Source organism: Cucurbita pepo, chromosome LG11, assembly GCF_002806865.2.
Source record: "Cucurbita pepo subsp. pepo cultivar mu-cu-16 chromosome LG11, ASM280686v2, whole genome shotgun sequence".
In the NCBI taxonomy this organism is placed as follows: Eukaryota; Viridiplantae; Streptophyta; class Magnoliopsida; order Cucurbitales; family Cucurbitaceae; genus Cucurbita; species Cucurbita pepo.
In genome coordinates, this window is record NC_036648.1 from 6,021,391 (window position 1) to 6,040,490 (window position 19,100).

The 19,100-nt window shown below is 34.4% G+C and overlaps 3 protein-coding genes and 1 non-coding gene across 5 annotated transcripts; 3 read left to right on the top strand and 1 right to left on the bottom strand.

Moving 5' to 3' along the window:
* Nucleotides 1-326: 326 nt before the first annotated feature.
* Nucleotides 327-3,584, bottom strand: LOC111805284 (single-stranded DNA-binding protein WHY1, chloroplastic-like). The gene is made up of 7 exons (XM_023690277.1): nucleotides 3,221-3,584; nucleotides 2,773-2,876; nucleotides 2,584-2,676; nucleotides 2,141-2,235; nucleotides 1,241-1,314; nucleotides 1,036-1,124; nucleotides 327-641 (listed from the first exon to the last, which is right to left on the bottom strand). Exons 1-7 carry the CDS (start codon nucleotides 3,459-3,461, stop codon nucleotides 519-521), a joined length of 819 nt encoding a protein of 272 aa, XP_023546045.1. The 5' UTR covers nucleotides 3,462-3,584; the 3' UTR covers nucleotides 327-518.
* Nucleotides 3,585-3,799: 215 nt separating this feature from the next.
* Nucleotides 3,800-8,792, top strand: LOC111805271 (putative pentatricopeptide repeat-containing protein At3g49142). 2 transcript variants are annotated; one of them, XM_023690261.1, is made up of 5 exons: nucleotides 3,800-3,926; nucleotides 5,180-5,253; nucleotides 5,636-7,329; nucleotides 7,517-7,633; nucleotides 8,491-8,792. In XM_023690261.1, exons 2-3 carry the CDS (start codon nucleotides 5,188-5,190, stop codon nucleotides 7,238-7,240), a joined length of 1,671 nt encoding a protein of 556 aa, XP_023546029.1. In that variant the 5' UTR covers nucleotides 3,800-3,926; nucleotides 5,180-5,187; the 3' UTR covers nucleotides 7,241-7,329; nucleotides 7,517-7,633; nucleotides 8,491-8,792. The 2 variants fall into 2 exon arrangements, with proteins under 2 accessions (XP_023546029.1, XP_023546028.1); XM_023690260.1 differs by having other exon boundaries at nucleotides 3,806-3,926; nucleotides 5,180-7,329.
* Nucleotides 8,793-13,056: 4,264 nt separating this feature from the next.
* Nucleotides 13,057-13,128, top strand: TRNAD-GUC. Its single transcript has one exon. It is a non-coding gene; the product is annotated as a tRNA-Asp (tRNA).
* Nucleotides 13,129-16,230: 3,102 nt separating this feature from the next.
* On the top strand, nucleotides 16,231-17,445 carry LOC111805293 (transcription factor PRE6-like). The gene is made up of 2 exons (XM_023690288.1): nucleotides 16,231-16,412; nucleotides 17,234-17,445. Exons 1-2 carry the CDS (start codon nucleotides 16,284-16,286, stop codon nucleotides 17,384-17,386), a joined length of 282 nt encoding a protein of 93 aa, XP_023546056.1. The 5' UTR covers nucleotides 16,231-16,283; the 3' UTR covers nucleotides 17,387-17,445.
* The last annotated feature ends 1,655 nt before the right edge of the window (nucleotides 17,446-19,100 follow it).

The window sequence follows — 19,100 nt, forward strand, 5'->3', positions numbered from 1 at the left end:
TATATCCTAATTAATCAAGATACTACCTAGGATCCATAGCGGTCTACTTAACATTAAATTAAAATTTCATAAGTTAAAAATATTTTAATAATATAAAATATTTGGTGACAGTCTACTCAGCATTAAATTAAAATTTCATGAGTAAAAACTATTTTAATAATATAAAATAATTAATAAAAGTTAATTATAGATAAGGTAACAAGAGGATAGAAAATACTTTATTATAAAAAACAAGAAAGAGTAGTAATGATTTGATTAAGTAGAAGTAACTATTTTTTATATATAAAATTGAGCCTAAAATTAAAATAAAAAATATATTTTTTTATGACATTCAAATATTAAAATGGCTAATAAATTAAGAAGGGAGAATTAAGTAAACCCAATATTTGGGTGCAAAAACTCAGTAACTCCCAAAATAATATTTAAAACTAATATGCAAAACGAGATAAAGAAGAGAGTGAATAGCAATCTGTGAAAGATTACGAGCACAACAACAATCGTCTCCATCCAAGTAGAGACTATCTGCTCCATTCAAAGTCACCGCCATATCTGGGATTCGCGTCATTTGCTCGCCTGTTATCTTCTGTTCTTGTCATGCTGTTTGCAATTGCATGCCAACCCATAAGGTGCGGCAAGATAAACTGCACAAATAATGAATAAACATACAGTCTACCAATTATAATCACAAAATTTGTAAGAGTAGAGGGATCATCAACCGACGTGGGAACTCACAATCCATATCTGCTAACGATAAGCTTGAGCCGTTACACAAACACAAAGTGATAAAACTGAATCAGCCGACTAATTGTCAATTTTAAACTTAATGAAACTGAACCAGACAAATATGTGTTTCTTAAACCAACCGAACCAATTCAATTATAGTTGTTTAGTAGTTATTTTTCTGAAATTTTGCAGTTTCGAAGTGACCCAAATCATACACGCCAGTTTATCACTCTATGGTCTCGATCATGCGTCCTAATCGAATCAAACAAGCTTGAGAAGAAAGATAAGCATGTAAACTGGAAAGAACTTTACCTTAAAAGCCTCAACAAGTACAGTATACTCTGCTTTGGTGATGGGAATATAAATGCTCTCATCCACGTTGGTTAGCTTGTTCTGAACGCCTTGTGCAACAAAATAGAACAGAAAAGTTAAGGGGATAAAATAAAGACTTTCTCTAGCATCATTGCAGTTTACATTCAACCTCAATGGATCATGAAGGTTTCAACACAAGACTTACTGAGGTTGAAAAAACGGCCAGAACCATCCGGAAGAGGCTCCACTTTTAGTATCTTTCTGACCTTCCCTTCATCACTGTAGAACAAATATTTTGTCTCTTGTTATCATAACATACTATGTTTTCAAACCTGCAGACCTTTGTTTACAAACAACTTACGACCTAAATATTTGGCTATTAAAAAGAAAATGGTCAGCATGTACACTCAAGAAGGGGGTGGTTTGTGCTACGAAAAAGATCGATGCGTCATTGTTTTCAATGTTAAAATCAAGCAATTTTGAGATCTAAGAAGAGCAAAATATTTGAGGAAACCAAAGATGCACAATACCTAAACATGAATACGACTCAACGAATGGTATATGTTGAGGATTGTTGGAAGAGGAGTCTCACATCGGTTCATTAAGGGGTTGATTATGGGTTTATAAGTAACGAATACTATCTCCGTTGGTATGAAGCCTTTCAGGGAAACCAAAAACAAAGTCATGAGAGCTTATGCTCAAAGTGGACAATATCATACCATTTTGGAGAGTCATGGTTTCTAACATGGTATAAGAGCCATGTCAATAGAATCCTCAAGTGTCGAACAAAGAAGTTGTGAGGCTCGAAGGTGTAGTCAAAAGTGACTCAAGTGTCGAACAAAGGATGTACTTTGTTCAAGGGCTCTAGAGAAGCAGTCTAGCCTCGATTAAGGAGAGGCTATTCGAGGGCTCCATAAGCCTCAGGGGAAGCTCTATAGTGTACTTTGTTCGAGGGGAGGATTGTTGAGGATTGTTGGGAGAGGAGTCACACATCGACTAACTAAGGGATTCCAAAAGCAAAACCATGAGAGCTTATGCACAAAGTGGACAATATCATACCATTGTAGAGAGTCGTAGTTTCTAAAAGTACAAGTTTAGATGGTACCTTTTTCCCTTATAGGGATCGTGAAAGAGTTCACAAGATTCGCGTGGGCCCAGGGCAACTAGACTTCCCAATTCTGTCACTGATAAAGAGAATACCTACATACAAAACAAACTATAATCTAATTGGTACATATCAGAAAATTATTATAAACAATAAAGACAAGGGAATGGTTTTCACGAAAAGTTCTTCACTGTCTGATTTAGTGATTTCAATTGCACAATGATTTAATCTTTACAAGACAGCATCTATTTTTGTTCTTAAAAATAATTAGAAAAACGAATGATGAACACAGCTCCCCAAACATGTCTTGGTATTTTCAATCTCATCGACTCCATCATGGAAATGATACTACAGATGCCCAATATGAAACCAGTGGAATAGTAATCAGCATTAACCTAGAATTTCACTTAAGCTAAGTTAAATATCAGCTTGTTTTTTAGAACCTGTTTTCTGCTCCAATCATATTGACGAACACCAGCTGCTGGGGCAAACTGAAGCAACACAAATCCTTCCCTGGATATTTTGAACGCCCCTGACTGACAAATTTTAAAAGATTAATAACCATAAAGAAAGAACTAACGAGGAAAAACAGCCTATCATGATTTAAAGCTCAGAATTCAAGTCAAACATACATCTAGAGGTGTGAACTCTGGTGGCCTAGGCTCAACTGTAAGAGCAGCCTTCCCTTTGTATATTGAATGACCAACAAAAAACCTTGGTGGCAATGCTGCAGCAGCTACAAACAAGCCAAACCATAAACACTTCAGAACCCGAGAAATCAAAACAACTAACAAGGAATAAACAAAGAATTTCAAGAAAAATGCCCCTGGATTTGGAGAGCTCCTTGAAATTGAATCAGTTCTAAGTAATCCAGTAAAATTTGAGGAATAGGAGATAAGCAAAAAGAAAACAAGGTCATAATAATTCAGTCCATCCACGGTTAAACAAAATCAGTCACAAACGGAGCTATATACTACATTTTCCTTCCAACATGAACCAAAATTTCCAAATAGCATCAATACTACAGGATACACGAAGTTCTTCCCGAAAAAACTTGAAAGGAAAGGGATAAAGAAGTACCTCCGGCGCGAGTTTGTGAGGAAAATGAATCCGTCTGAGAGCCGGATTCGAAGGCCGCCTGATGCTGCTGCGTGTTCCAGGAGTATTGACACTTTGGAGAAGATTTTGGTGTAGTAGAGAGAGTGAGGAGTGGGCGAAAGGAGTTGAGGCGACATAGTCGGCGGTTCGAAGAGGTTTCCGGCGAGAGTTCGGGGATTAATGGCGGAAGCAATGAAGAAGAAAGGCATTGAAGACGCAGCATGGTTTCGGCTTCGTCTTCGCAGAGGATTAGAGAGACAACCGGCAGGAGTTAGAGCGCCATTTTTTCACCGCCAAAGCTCATGGCCCTACAAAGTTTTATATCCTTTCGTAACCAAAATGTTCTATGGATAAGCGTAAAAGTAGAACCTATTTATAAGGCTCCTGTATTCCTTATTTATAAGCCCATGTTCTTAATTAGCGAGCCCTCACAAACGAGTGTAGTCCTCCAGCCCCTTAACGTTTCGAACTCCTTCAATGTTCTACTTGCTGCTAGATTCTTTTTGTGTACTCTCGAGATGTTTATTGCCCAAAAGAATGTGATTCCTTGTTCGTTTAAGGCTAGGGGAAGACGATTGAGCCAAATTTGTTCGTAACCAAACCGACTACGCCATCATCCTACTCGGTTTTGCAGCTCAGTGAGCGACTCCCCATTCAGCCGGCACCAGCTATCCGCCACCGCCAACAGGTTTGCAGTCGCTTCTCCTTCCTTCCTCGTGCTTTCTAGGTTGAAACATAACGCGGATTGATGTTATTTTCTTCTCTTGGTTCATGTGCTATTTCTTTCACCCTAAATTCGACATCCTTAACTTATGGCCATTGTTTATTGTAGGTTATGATTTGTTAATCTCAATCAAAGATTGTTTATATTTTCTCAAGGAAATGATTTCTTTCAGTTATTTTGTCTGATGTAGTTTATCTGAACTGAATTTCTCGTTTGTTACCTTCTAGGTTTAAACAATCTGACATGTTATATATACAAAGAAGTTTGATTGTCTTCATTTGGATAAGAAAAAATTGCGGCTCTAGCTTTGGTAGCCATTCAACCTGTTCAAGCTAAGGAAATTCCAGTAGCCTCTGGTTCTTAAGAGGACTCTTGTTAAGGTGGTTCTAACCTAAGAGAGTCTGAATATTGATATTTTGGTGTAGATTGGCTCATTGGTTGTATTTGGGACAAAAAGTGGGTGGAATCGGAGATCCGGGGAAGTGTTTATGGTCCCCAAAGGATTAGAGACAGGAAGGAATTTTAGAATGAGTTGGGTTATCTTTATGGCTTTTGTGGCTCGATTTGGTGTGTTGTTGGTGATTTCAATGTCACTCTGTCCCAGCAGAAAAGGCCTATCCAGGTAGGATAACTAGATCAATGAGGCTCTTCAATGGCTTTATAGTTAGGAAAGCTATTCGACCCTCTTATTCTAAATGAGAAGTTCACTTAGGATCTGTATTAGGATTGGCAGGTTCTTGCTCTCGAAGGATTGGATCGAGAGTTTTGGTGAGGTTAGGTAGATGATGGGTTTGAGAGTTACCTTAGAAATGGGGTTCATGTCGCATCGTTTTAAGAACACGTGGTTAGAGCACCCCTCCTTTAAATCCTACTTGTCTTTGTGGTGGAATGTCACGGTCCTATGTAACTTGGAAGGTTATAGTTTCATGGTTAGAACACGTGGATAAAGAGGGGTTCATGAATTTATTAATATACGTATAGTTGTATACAACACGAATAACCTTGATGCCATGATTATTACTCTTATCATGAAGAAAAAAACGTTGATGTCATGTTTTCTTAACAAATACAACTCTTAGATTATTATTATTTTCTTTGTTAAAAGGAAACAATATCTTTGAACTCTTTAATTATTGTGAATGTAGTTTAGCTTAAGATGAGAAACTAGCATGATCAAATTGAGATATTAATTTACGCGTCCCAACTCCGTCTTTCAGGTGCATTTATGTTCGTACATATTGTCCATGAAGGCCATAATTTTTTGTTCTCGACAAATCTCAACTTCCAAAAGGTTTGGAGGTTCTGCTGCCCATGAACGTTTTAACAGTTCTAAAGTTGAACTTTTTTCCAAAGAAGTGTGTGAGATAATATTGGACAAGTATCCTGACCTCAAAACATTGAATAAACTTCACTCCAAGATTATTGTTAATGAACATCTTCGGATTGATCCAACTCTTGCTATTAAGCTTATGAGAGCTTACTCTGCTAATGGGGTAACAAGAGTTGCCCGATACATATTCGATAGAACTCTTGAAAAGAATGTTGTGTTTTTTAATGTCATGATAAGAAGTTATGTGAACAACAACTTGTATGTTGAAGCTCTTTCCATTTATCAAGTCATGTCAAGTTGTGCTTTTAATCCTGATCATTACACATTCCCTTGTGTTTTGAAGGCATGTTCTGGATTGGATAATTTGAGGGTTGGGTTACAAGTTCATGATGCAATAGTGAAAGTTGGTCTTGACTCGAATTTGTTTATTGGTAATGCTTTGGTAGCCATGTATGGTAAATGTGGTCGTTTAAGGGAGGCTCGAAAAGTCCTTGATCAAATGCCAAATAGAGATGTGGTTTCTTGGAATTCAATGGTTGCTGGGTATGCACAAAGTGGGCAATTTGATGATGCTTTGGAAATTTGTAAGGAAATGGATTCTCTAAAGCTGAATCATGATGCTGGTACAATGGCTAGCCTTTTGCCTGTCGTGAAAGCTGAATCATCACCGGAAAATGTTCGGTATGTCCATAACATGTTCGAGAAGATGGCTAGGAAGAGTTTGGTTTCATGGAACGTGATGATAGCAATATATGTGAATAATTCTATGCCAAATGAAGCCGTTAGCTTATTTTCACAAATGGAAGAATGCGGGATGAAGCCCGATGCAGTTACAATTGCGAGCCTTCTTCCTGCTTGTGGGGACCTTTCAGCTCTATTTCTAGGAAGGCGTCTTCATAAATATATCGAGAAGGACAATCTTCTGCCGAATTTGTTACTGGAGAATGCATTGCTTGACATGTATGCTAAGTGTGGCTGTTTAGAAGAAGCTAGGGATGTATTTGATAAGATGAAGTTGCGAGATGTCGTGTCATGGACATCAATGATGTCTGTGTATGGAAAAAGCGGTCAAGGCTATGATGCCGTGGCACTCTTTGCGAAGATGCTAGACTCGGGTCTAAACCCGGATTCCATTTCTTTTGTTTCTGTACTCTCTGCTTGTAGCCATGCAGGATTGTTGGAGCAGGGGCGTCGTTACTTCCATATCATGACTGAACAATATAGGATAGTTCCTAGGATAGAACACTTCGCATGCATGGTTGATCTATTTGGACGAGCTGGTGAAGTGGAAGAGGCATATAGTTTCATCAAGCAGATGCCAATGGAGCCAAATGAAAGAGTTTGGGGTGCACTTTTGAGTGCTTGTCGAGTGCACTCGAAGATGGATATCGGACTCATAGCTGCCGATTCTCTTTTTCAATTGGCTCCTAAGCAATCGGGCTACTATGTCTTGTTATCGAACATTTATGCAAAGGCTGGTATGTGGAAAGACGTAATGAATGTTCGAAACGCAATGAAGAAAATAGGAATTAAGAAAGTGCCGGGCATTAGTAATGTCGAGCTTAAGGGTCAAGTTCATACATTTCTTGCTGGTGATCAATATCATCCACAGGCAAAGAGTATATATGAAGAGCTGGATTTATTAGTTGGGAAGATGAAGGAGTTAGGCTACATTCCTCAAACTGAGTCGGCTCTCCACGACGTCGAGGTTGAGGATAAAGAATGTCATCTAGCTATTCATAGTGAAAAGTTGGCGATTGTCTTTGCTATTTTAAACACGAAGCATGGTACACCAATTAGAATTACCAAGAACCTTCGTGTTTGTGGGGATTGCCATGTTGCGATTAAACTTATCTCGAAAATAGTGTCACGTGACATTATTATTAGAGATTGCAACCGTTTTCACCATTTCAGTAATGGAATTTGCTCGTGTGGAGATTACTGGTGAGCGTCCTAGATGTTTAAGTAACTTCGGAGATCATTTGGGAAATGGACAAGCTTGTGATGCCACCATTTTTCTTGCCTTCGAAGCTTTAGGTGATATGATTTATCTTCTATAAGTATCTGTTCTCATAGTTTCCATTTGCATTTTTGGTGTGAATTGTGATGTATTTAATTTGAACTCCTTAAGTAAGAAACATAACTTTGTTAGTATCTGCATTCTTGTACACCATAACTTTGTTAATAATCTTGTTTTGAGTAGCTTGTTTTGCATGTTGAGCAGGTCCTTGATGATGAGGCAGACAGGTTATTGAATGTCGACTTCGAAAAATCAATATATGAAAGTACAAACGAAATGGCTCGCGAGAGAGCATATCTATTTTCTGCTACTACAAAAAAGGTATATGAGAACATTTTCACAGAGCATATCTCTTTTGAATATTTACAATTTCACAGAGCTTCCTCTTTCTTTAGTTTTTCATTATCTGATTATGATGATGCTATACCTTTTTATTCGTATAAAATTATTTGTAGTTATTGTTCGTTTGGTAATACAGTTTGTCAGTCATAGAGATGTACCTAGATGATCGAGGAGTTCCTCGTCTGTCCGTCTCTTAGGGATAAGAGCTGTTTCTTGTGGCTTATGGGGTGTGTGATTTATCGTGGGGTTTGTGGGGTGAAAGGAATAATAGTGTGAGATCCCACATCGGTTGGAGAGAGGAACGAAGTATTCTTTAGGAAGGTGTGGAAACTTCTCCCTAGCACACACATTTTAAAAATCAAAAACCTTAAGGAGAATCCCGAAAGGGAAAGCCCAAATAGGACAATATTTGCTAGTGGTGGGCTTGGACCGTTACAGATGGTATCAGAGCCAGACACCGAGCACAGATGCTGTGCTCCAAAAGAGAGTGGATTGTGAGATCATACATCGATTAGAGAGGGAAACGAGTGCAGAATGAGTGCCAGTGAGGATGTTGGGTCCCAAGGGGGGTGGATTGTGAAATCCCACATCGGTTGGAGAGGGGAACGAAACATTCTTTCTAAGGGCGTGGAAACCTCCCCCTAGTTGTTACAATAGTGTTTAGAGGGTTGGAATGGGATCCAAGAGATGTGTTCCTTTTTTGGATGCTCGTGGGTTCTTTCATTTTTTTTCAAAAAAAAAACTCCATTCTCTATGAAATGATGTTTTTTTTAATTAAAAAGAAAAGGCTAAAGTTTAACAGATTGTTTCTGGACACTGATATTGAATTCTTTCAGATTGAAGCAGCAACCAAATATTGTAGAGTAGACACATTGAAGCAACAATATTATTCTATCACTGCAAAGTATAAGGTTATTCTACTTCTTGCTTTCTTACTTTTATTGTGTCCATCTAATAATGTTGATTTTTCATTTTTTAAGGATCATGTTTTCCCTTTCCATTCTCCCTTTGAATGTACAAATGGATATGAATGTAACTATCCTAGCTTTACCTCCATGATCTAGGATGTGACTTGAGTATTTAAAAATATTCAGCAAGTAACCTCATTATTGACGTAAAGGAATGCAAACACAAGCAATCATAATGACCTGTTTTTTCATAAAACATTGTACCCTCGGGCTCAACTAGTTCAAGCAGGGTTGGATGTGCAATATTTCTCTACACATGGCTTCCGCATGCGCACATAGATCCACCAAACATGCTCATATATGACTCCTTGGACCTGACTAGTCAACAAACATAAATATCGTAAGGTACGCGTTTCACACTAATCGTAATGGGGGAGTATCTCAATGCATGTGACGTACAAAATGCATTGTCATATTTTTGCAAGTCGTACCTTCATTCTTTTCTTGACATAGTGTTCCTATGAGACGTACATAAATAATACTCATCATATTTTTCATAATTAACACACATGACTTTGTAATGTCTCATAGGCATAGAGCGGACATATTAACATAGTTTACATGACGATGGAGGTTCACGCATCATACAACATTGATAGCATGACATAGTTCTATGATATAGTATAATCATATCATAGTATAGCGGATAGCATAGCATAGTTTGTACTACGACATAACATATCTCATATCATAACATAACATACACAAGTCGAACAATTATAAAACACGACATATGTAGGAGACACTGGGGACATGTCATTCATACAACAAACAAGTGATCCAACTAAGCCAACATTGACCACTTACGTGGTTGACCTAAGTCAAAGTCACAATGCTCTCTAATTTATATGAGTCATAAACATTTATGCATAAATCCTTCTCAAACATTTTGTCACTTGTATTCATAAAAACCTTGATTTCTTATAAAGGGCCTTTAGATGTAGTTGTCTTTTTTTTCTCATGGTTCAACCCTCAAACATGTTTGAATCCCCTTACGAGATCTCACATAATTACCCTTATGGTCATAAATGGGTCTCATATAAAGTTCCATAACATTTGGAGTACCTCGAGATCTTGAAATATCTCAAAATTCTTATGGGATATTCTAGTTATTTACCCAATGTAATGACCGTGAAACTTTGCATAATCCCTTTAAACCATGAAATAAGACTCCTTAGAAGCTTTCATGCCATGAGAGCGGATCACAAATTAGTGTTCTATAACTATAGGGGCATTTTGGTCATTTTACACCTATCCTTGGTTTAACTCTTCAACCTAATCCAATAACTAAAAATTTCAAGCATAACCTTATCTAAGTGTGTATTAAAATTTGAGGAGCAATGGAGTCCATTTAGTAGGTTATTCTAAAGCCACTTAAATCCCAAGCAAATTTTTCGACTTCGTCCAACTCAAGCTCTGTTCAAACTTTGATCGGAACCAATGAGCTGCTCAAACATTAGGTCAGGTTCAGTAATCCAACAAAGGATTGAACACTTTAACAATACTTTTATACAAAACACAGTTAAACATAATGCCAAAAATGTATGGAAATAGTGACAAAAGAAGCAAGTGGAAGCTGAAAATGGCGATGGAGTAGGAGTTGGAGAAACACCGACCAAATGTCCAAAAAGATATGAGAAAAGGCCAAAAGGAAACAAAACACGACCACATGACCAAACCCCATAACAGAACACACATGTTAAGGTTTCAGACAGGGAAAACGGTGGTCAATTTTCACTCACATTACCCTGCTTTCCTTTTGTTTGGGAATTCACTTTGGGGAGCTGTTTTTGGACATCAAATGGACCAAGAGAATCACATGTTAATTAGTACAAAAGAGAAAGAAATACCCAACAAAATCTCAATTTTATTTTACCTTGAATTATTGGTGTCCACCTCTTTAGATCCTTCATAAAGAGCCTTCTGTTGGGTTCTGAATGTTATCACGTTCTTGCCCTGTCTTTTGTCTCCCCAAATTTGGCCCTCTTTGTTTTCTAAATGTCTTATTCAATCAAATTCACTAAAGCAATGTCAACAAACGAGTCGGTTAATTATACAACAAATCTTGAGTAGAGTATATCCATTAGTATGAGACATAAGAGTTTACACTCAGACCGAACAATATGGTATCAGGTGTCGAACAAAAAAGTTGTGAGGCTCGAGACTATAGTCATAGTAAAGCTCTGTGCTAGACAGATAGATGACTGTTTAAGGGAAGACTCTAGCAATGTGCTCCAGAGAAGGAGGAAGTGTCTAGATAGTGCTAAATAGACAAGCGACTGTTTGAGGGAGGGCACTATCTCTATTGGTAAGATGGGATTCTAAAATGGGGAAAAAAAAATGTATGGTTTAAAATTCATACCCACATCAAGTTTCTAACCCAAAAAAAATGTGCAATGTATAGACCTTCAAAATTGCATGTTAAAATATGTCACGTGCAAAAAAAAAAAAAAAATCTTACCAAAATGCCCTTAACTTTAAAATCTTGTTTGAGTGGAGGATTGTTGGGAGGGAGCCCAGATTGGCTAATTTAGGGAACAATCGTGAGTTTATAAGTAACGAATACATCTCCATTGGTACAAGGCTTTTGCCCAATTTCTAGTGTGGCTTAGCCATGCCCTTGACTTCTATCACTCTTTATTAAGATAATAGTGTTGCAAATACTAATACTAAAAAAAACATCGTATAGAGAACATATCCAGAGATAAAAAATATCGTGTTGTGACTAAGATTACTTTTAATGGCATAATCGTTTGATCTATATAAATTTTTAGGCTTCGAATCTCTAACCATGATTAAAATGACGAAGACAATAGCAAATAAAATAAGAAAAGTAAAACCAAATAAATGAAAATTCAATAAAATTAAAATTAAAATTGATCCAAAAAGAGACTTAGTTTATAAATTCTTACTTAGAGAATAGTTAAGGTGAAAATGTAATTGCAGAGATAAAATAGATTTTTGATCCAGTTTAATTAGGACAACTATGAATTATCGATTTTCTTGTCATGATTATATCAATAAACATAACTTATTCTACCATGCATAAGAGTGAAACTCTACGTCTATATTTAAGTGAATTATAGTTAATGAATAAAAAATAATTAATTAATTAATTTTCTATCATTGGATTAGTATATAGATCAATTTAGTTAAAAAAAAAAAAAAATAGAAGTGCTCATTTTAATATTTAATATATTATATTTATTAAATATAAAGAGAGAAAATATATTTAATTTAAAAAGTTGAAATGAGTATTTAATATATTAAATATATTAAATATAAAGAAAAAAAGATTCTAACTCTTGGTTAATAATTTCAGCGGAAAAAATATATCATCAAATGAAAAAAAAGAAGGAAAACAAATTTATCAGCGACTCAAAGCAATTGAAACCATTCAACGCTCTACAACCGTGTGAGTCATCTATCATCCCGAATCGGAATTTTTAAAAGTGTTTAATCTCGAGCGACAATACCAAATCAAGAAAAACAATTTGAGGTATAAATTAGTGATTATTGAGTAAAACGTACTAAATAAATAATTATTAACTAGGCGCTAGTGCAGGTGCATACACCACATGATTTGTACCTTCTCTTGAACATGACATAGTTGAATAAAGTGTAACATTAATGACTCTTTTTGACTTTTTGAACGCCAACTCTATAAAAATGTTCGGATTTCATCTGTAATTGTTAAACTAAAAAAAAAGAATTAAACAAAAAACGTTTAAACCGAGAAAACTACGTATATTTAATGTAAAGAAAGTCCTAAAATGGGTGTGGCTATAATCATTGTTAGGGACAAAAATGTATAATTCACAAACTCGACTACGTTTTAGGCTCGGCTAGTTTCAAGTATCTAGAGTGGAAAATGAATAAATGTTGGAGTCGTGCTGTCATTGTCCTTCTATACTTTTGTATGTATCGTGAAATTTATAGTGAGCTTTTTGTTTGAAAAATACGTGCAAAAAGTTGTGCAAAGATGTTAATATGAACGGAGATTCAATTATGATCCTAATCACATGTGAAAACTTCCAATAATGTATCTCTCGGCCTAATCGAATGTACTTTCTTTTGAATTTTTATTTTAAAGCGGCCCTATGAGTATAAGAAATCGACTCACTATTTCTATTTCTAATTAAAATTGAAGTAATTAAGCATATAACGAAAAAATATAATCATTACAACAAGTCGATCCTTTATTAAGATGGAAACGAAAGAAATAAAAATAAATATGAGGTGATATTTTTACTCTTATTTTGTTTATTTATTGAAAATAAATTTAACTAATAAAAAAAAAAACCCTTATTTTGGTCTAAAAAAAGATTGTAGATAAGATATAAAATAATTTCATAATTATAAGTGAAAATAACATAAATGTGAGTCGACAATAAAATAAATAAATTAATTATTGCAAAACGAAGTAACAAATGAGTCGTTGTAGTATAGTGGTAAGTATTCCCGCCTGTCACGCGGGTGACCCGGGTTCGATCCCCGGCAACGGCGTTTTAATCATTAAATAAACAACAAAGGTGTGAATTATGCAACTTTTTCTATCCAATACTTTTGACTTTAGTATTTATTCTTTCTTTCATTTTTTTCATGTAACATTGATTTCAGATTTTTATATGTTAAAAGTCACCAATATTATTCCATGAAAATTTTAAGGTTTGTGTAATCTTGAATAATATATAATTCATGTAAGAGATGATGATCGTGTTCGATTAATAATTTAAATGGTTTATAATATCTAAACAAGTTTGGGTGCATTATTTTAGTAACTCTATTGATACGATCCACTTTCTAATTGTTAATAATAATTTAAATTGAATATTTTCCAGAGAGATACGTGAGTAATGTTATCTTATATAATAAATTTATATAAGGGAACAAAATATTTAATCGAATTTGTATAAGTAGAAAAGAAAAATGTTTAGAAAAATATTGAGAACTCAAAAACGACGGCGAAAAATTAGAAAAAAAAAGTGGTCAAAGTGAACCCTAGAGGGATATTTTTGTCATTTTTCTTCCTAGACTTGATTACGTACTTGTAAATGAAACCATACAAGATCAGTAAAAAAAAAATAAAAAAACCTCTCGGATAAGAGACTTAATTATTTTCTTGAGTTTTTAGAACCTCTCGGATATGTGGTTGTATGCATCCATGCATTGTAAAAATTTTGTGGGAAGGAAGGAGAGAGGCTGATACAGAGGTAAGGGAGAAAAAAGGATGAGAAACGACGTACGGAGATAATTGCTCGAGTCAGGTGGAGAAGACGAAGTCCATGGACTTCGGGTAGTTGTGCAAGCAGTATTCGATTTGGATTCGACTTGACCCGAAGTCCATGACTAATGTTAAAATGCACATTTCACCGCCTCAAAATGTAATGACTAATATTAAAGTAGTCGAGTATGAGTTATATATCCGATACACTTAAAGAAAGACATGTCGAGAATTTGACTCATAACTTTGAAGACAACCAATAAGAAAGAAGAGAAAAAAAGAAAATGACGTCATAACCGGAAAATAGAGAATATATGAGATAAAAAAAAAACGTTCGAGTATCGAAGAAAACCGAGAGAAGAAATAAAAAATAAAAAATAAAATATTTATGTGAGTATGAAATTAAATTTAAACAATTATAATATTAAATAATATTTGTCAAAAAAGAAATCCCTATATTTAAGTAGTAGACCAAACACGGCGTCGTTCCACCAAATAGGTTTGGATTTTGTGCAGAGTTCACAAGACGACACGTGCGGTGTCGTGACACGAGGCATCGAAATCACTCCCATTAAAACCCTAAATTAATAATATTAAATCTTTTATTTTCTATATATATATATATATATATATATATTTTAATCTTAATCTGACCGGTCAACTTTGTCGTTCTTACCATCAAACCTCAGCCACACCTTCCTCCTTTCATATTTTTTATATTACCCTAAAATCAAATTCAAAATAAAATAAATAAAATTATAATTAAATTTGTACTAAATCTTTCTAGTATACTATAGGATCTCTTGTTTTATGCTTTTAATTTTTTTTTTAATATAAAGTCTAAATATTTATTAAACCTAGTCACCAATATGAACTATCTACTTAATATTAATTAAAAAGTTTAGCTTATAATTTAATTTCTCATAGCTATGAACTATCAACTAATTTATAACTAATATAATCAATATAAAATGAATAATTGAGATATAAATTTAAAGTATGAATGGTAATTATAGATTCATCTCGAGAACGATGAATTTAAACAGAAGGGGTGAAGATGTCTCTTTCGATCTAAAAGTGAAATGGTTGGATTTGCAAAAATTCTATCACAAATTCAACTACTGGGTCGAAGATTGAGTCGAGTCTTAGTCAAACTAACTCATGAGGCTTGATTTTTAATCGATAAAAATGTTGAAAGTGACACGTTATAAAAATTAAAATCGTACTCAAATGTCAGTTCTTTAATTTTTGAAGTTTAGTTTGATAAGTGACTGTTTAATTTAAAATTTTGTCACATGATTATATAATCATACCTAATTATTTGTTAATGAGTGAACAGATCTTGTTATTAAGTATTCAAGTTGTAATTAATGAAATGTATTATTACAATCATTTGAAACTATAATAATGACTACTCATCATTTTAGCTTTTATTATATATAATTATAGAATAAAAAATATATTTTAAAAATTTTATTTCATAAACTTCAAATATCAAATATTTGGTTAAATATTTTTAATTTTTTAAAGGTAGATTGACCCGACCAAACAAATGTCAATCTACAAATAAAAATCTAATTTTACCATTTGGGTCGGATGGTGTAACGATCCAAACCCACTGTTAATAGATATTGTCGACTCTCTTTCTAGTTTTCCCTTAAGATTCTTAAAACCCATATGGAATTGGGAGATTCTGATACCCTTATCGGTTCGTTTCCCTCTTCAACTAACGTGGGATTTCACAATTTACGCCTTTTCGAAGTCCAACATACTGACTCACTAACACTCGATTCTCTCTCCAATCAATGTGAGATCTCACAGATAATATGAATTGGTCGAGTTATCAAATCATATCAACACCCTTAACTAACGCACATAATTTAGATCGGAAGTTGGAAGAGGTAACATGGTTTGCTGGGGGAGAATGACACAGAGAGGGCCTTTAAGTAGGCAGATACACAAGCACATTTTCCTTAACCCACTTGAACTCATGCCCCATTTTGGCGACAGCCTCAGAAATAGACAGTATGGACGACGAACCACCTGCTCCTTCTCTCTCTCTCTCTCTCTCTCTCTCCCTAATCCACTCTCTATCCCGTCCCGATTTTAAATTCCCATCGACATGTTACTCGTTCTACCTCCAACATCGATACTTATTAGACACAAAATTGAAAGTTTAAGAGGTCAGTTAGTTGAAGGACGTAGTAAACACGCAAATTAGGCCGCCCACCGATTTCTCCCATGCAATTGTCTGCTTTAACCCGAGCAACCCCCTCTCTTTACTTATCTCTCTGTCCCTAAACCCTCTTCTCTCTCTCTCTCTCTCTCTCTCCGGGTTCTCTCCCTATATATATACAAGTTCCACTTCATATCTCTCTACATTCATCCCCATAACGTCGTCGTTTCTCTCTCTCTCTCTCTCTCTGGCAAGAGTATAATGTCTAGCCGAAGATCCTCGCGTTCCAGAAACACCTCAGGGGCTCAAATCTCTGACGACCAAATCAGTGATCTTGTTTCCAAGTTGCAGCGCCTCATCCCTGAGATTCGCAATACTCGTTCCCATAAGGTAATTAATAAAAATCCCTTTTTTTTTTTCTTTTTTTTTTTTTCTTTTTTCTACCGAGCTTATTAACTCTCTCTGCCGACATGTCGGCTTGTGGGTCTCCTTTTGTTTCCCTTCCACCAGCATTGCAGCTGGGGGAGTTTTTGATTTTATACCCCAAATTCTCCCCCCTCCCTTACTAACTATCTGATGAAAGTCCCACCTCGGTTAGTTTAGGGAATAATCATGGGTTTATAAACAAAGAATACTCTCTTCACTAGTGTGAGGCCTTGTAAGGAAGCTCAAAGTGAACAATATCATACCATTGTGGAGAGTCGTGTTCGTTTAACACATATGACTCGATGACTAAACTAATCTTAGTAACCCAATTCGGTCATATGATTCGATTCAGTTTGCAAATTGACATGTTATTGGTCGAGTCATCACTAATTCGAAAATAGGGTTACAATTTAACCTAACCCAACTCTATTTTTGAAAAGATTAAGGTTATAATCCTATTTTCGGACCAGTAGGGTTGACTCCTGATTTCATTGATCAAAATTCAACCTAACCCAACTCCATTTTTGAAAAGATTAAGGTTATAAAACATATATTTGAAATTTAAGAGATTTTAGTTATTAATATAATATATATTGCAAATAAATATCGACAACTCAACAATACCGAGCTTGAGAGTTAAGTTGAGTTGTGAACTCTATTCAAGTTGTTCGGGTCACTAATTGAACTTAACCCAATCAACCCGAATACACTCTTGTATATTGAATAGTTTCGATTAATTTAAATCGAAAACTCGTAACGTTATTTGATTTGATTTATTGGTATAGGTATCGGCTTCAAAAGTGCTGCAAGAAACATGCAACTACATAAGGAACTTACATAGGGAAGTGGATGATTTAAGTGAGCGATTGTCACAGCTTTTAGCAGCAACAGAAAACGACAGCGCTGAGGCAGCGATTATTAGGAGTTTATTCATGTAAAACTCTTATTAGTTTATGAATGTCCCTACCACATTACGACGTCGTTTCCATTTTATTTTTATTTATAAATATATATATATATATATATATATATAATATTTATGATAGTTGGATTATTTAGGTAGGGCTTATTATTTATATATATAATGCCTATTTTGAGGGAAGTTTGTAGTATTTTTGACTTTTATATTTTCCCTTTTTATGTTCCCAAAAATATTAAATTTTAAATTATTAAAATTTTGGTTGTTATTCACGTGCAATCCACGTGTTTTTGTATGTTTGAAAATAGTTACGAATACGACAGACGGTTTAAAGTTATTCGATTAAATAATATAAATAATAAAAAAGTAACCCTAGCTTTCAATTTTACTAATTATGAAAATATTTTAAAATAATAATAATAATAATAATGGTAAAATGAGGGCAAAATTTCTCCTACATAACAACATTTATTATTATTATTTTTTTAAGTTTAATGAAATAAAAATAATAAATGGAAGTATTTTAAAAATGGTTATAAATGGTTACCCCTTTCATTATCCTTTTTATAGATATAAGTTGTGGGGCCAATAATAAAGGAAAGGACAATTCTACCCTTGCTTTTTTCCCTCAAATTAAATAAAAAAAAATAATATATAAAAATATATTGTCTTTTCCACACTTAAAAAATAGACGAGAAAGACAGAAGAAGCTCCTCGAACTAAAATTTTCACGAACTTCAAAAATATCTTAAATTTTTATGTAGTGATTATTAAAAATATATAAATTTTCGGTGTACTCATTGCTTTTGGTAAATAACTAATAAAAAGTCGTAAGCTTTTAATTTTATATTTAATAATAAGTCAGTAATCTATTCGATGACGTTTTGTAAGCTTCACGAGCTCTATTAAATACAGAATTTAATTTAATGTCTAAAAGAGTCATTAATTTAAAAAATATTGAATAATTAGATATTTATTTAAGACCCAATTAAATGCTCAAAAAATTATTTGGAATTTTTAAAATTTGAGAATTTGTTAATAAAAAATTCCATCACTACAAGAGTTTTGTTTAATACGTTAAAAATGCATAGTTGACAAATAATTTGAGGCATGTTTTATTTATGCAAAAATTATAGTTTTTTTACACATTTTTTTTTTTTTTTTGTTATCACGTGAGTCGAATCAACAAACACGATGTTTTTATTTAAACACGCTAAATAAGTTATACTAGCTTTATAGATTGCCAAATTTTCAATGGTAGAATTTCAGAGTCAATAAATTAATTTTCTAAGCGTTAAATTATTTTTTTATGAATAGAATTTTCTGAGTTGATAAGAGAGATGTTTATTTAATGTTATAGTCAAAGATCCATTTGTCTAGGATGTGTTGTCCACGGTCACATGACTGTTCTATACCCATTTTACTTGTTTTCATATTAGATGGGCCTTTAATATTCTTGACTGGTCATCAAAATCATGTCTACACTCACAAGGGATAAAATGCTCCAAAAGGTACTATAAGAGGATGTAACTAGTGTCAATTCTTCCAACCTAGGTTATATGCTATCAAACAACGGGATAACAATTGCACTCCTACCACTTGTGTACTACGAACATGTTTGTTTTGCATCGAACATGTTTGTGTACTACGATTCAGGAAGTCGACTCGACTCTGATACCACTTGACACAATTGCACTCCTACAACAACGGGATAACAATTGTGCGACACTTGT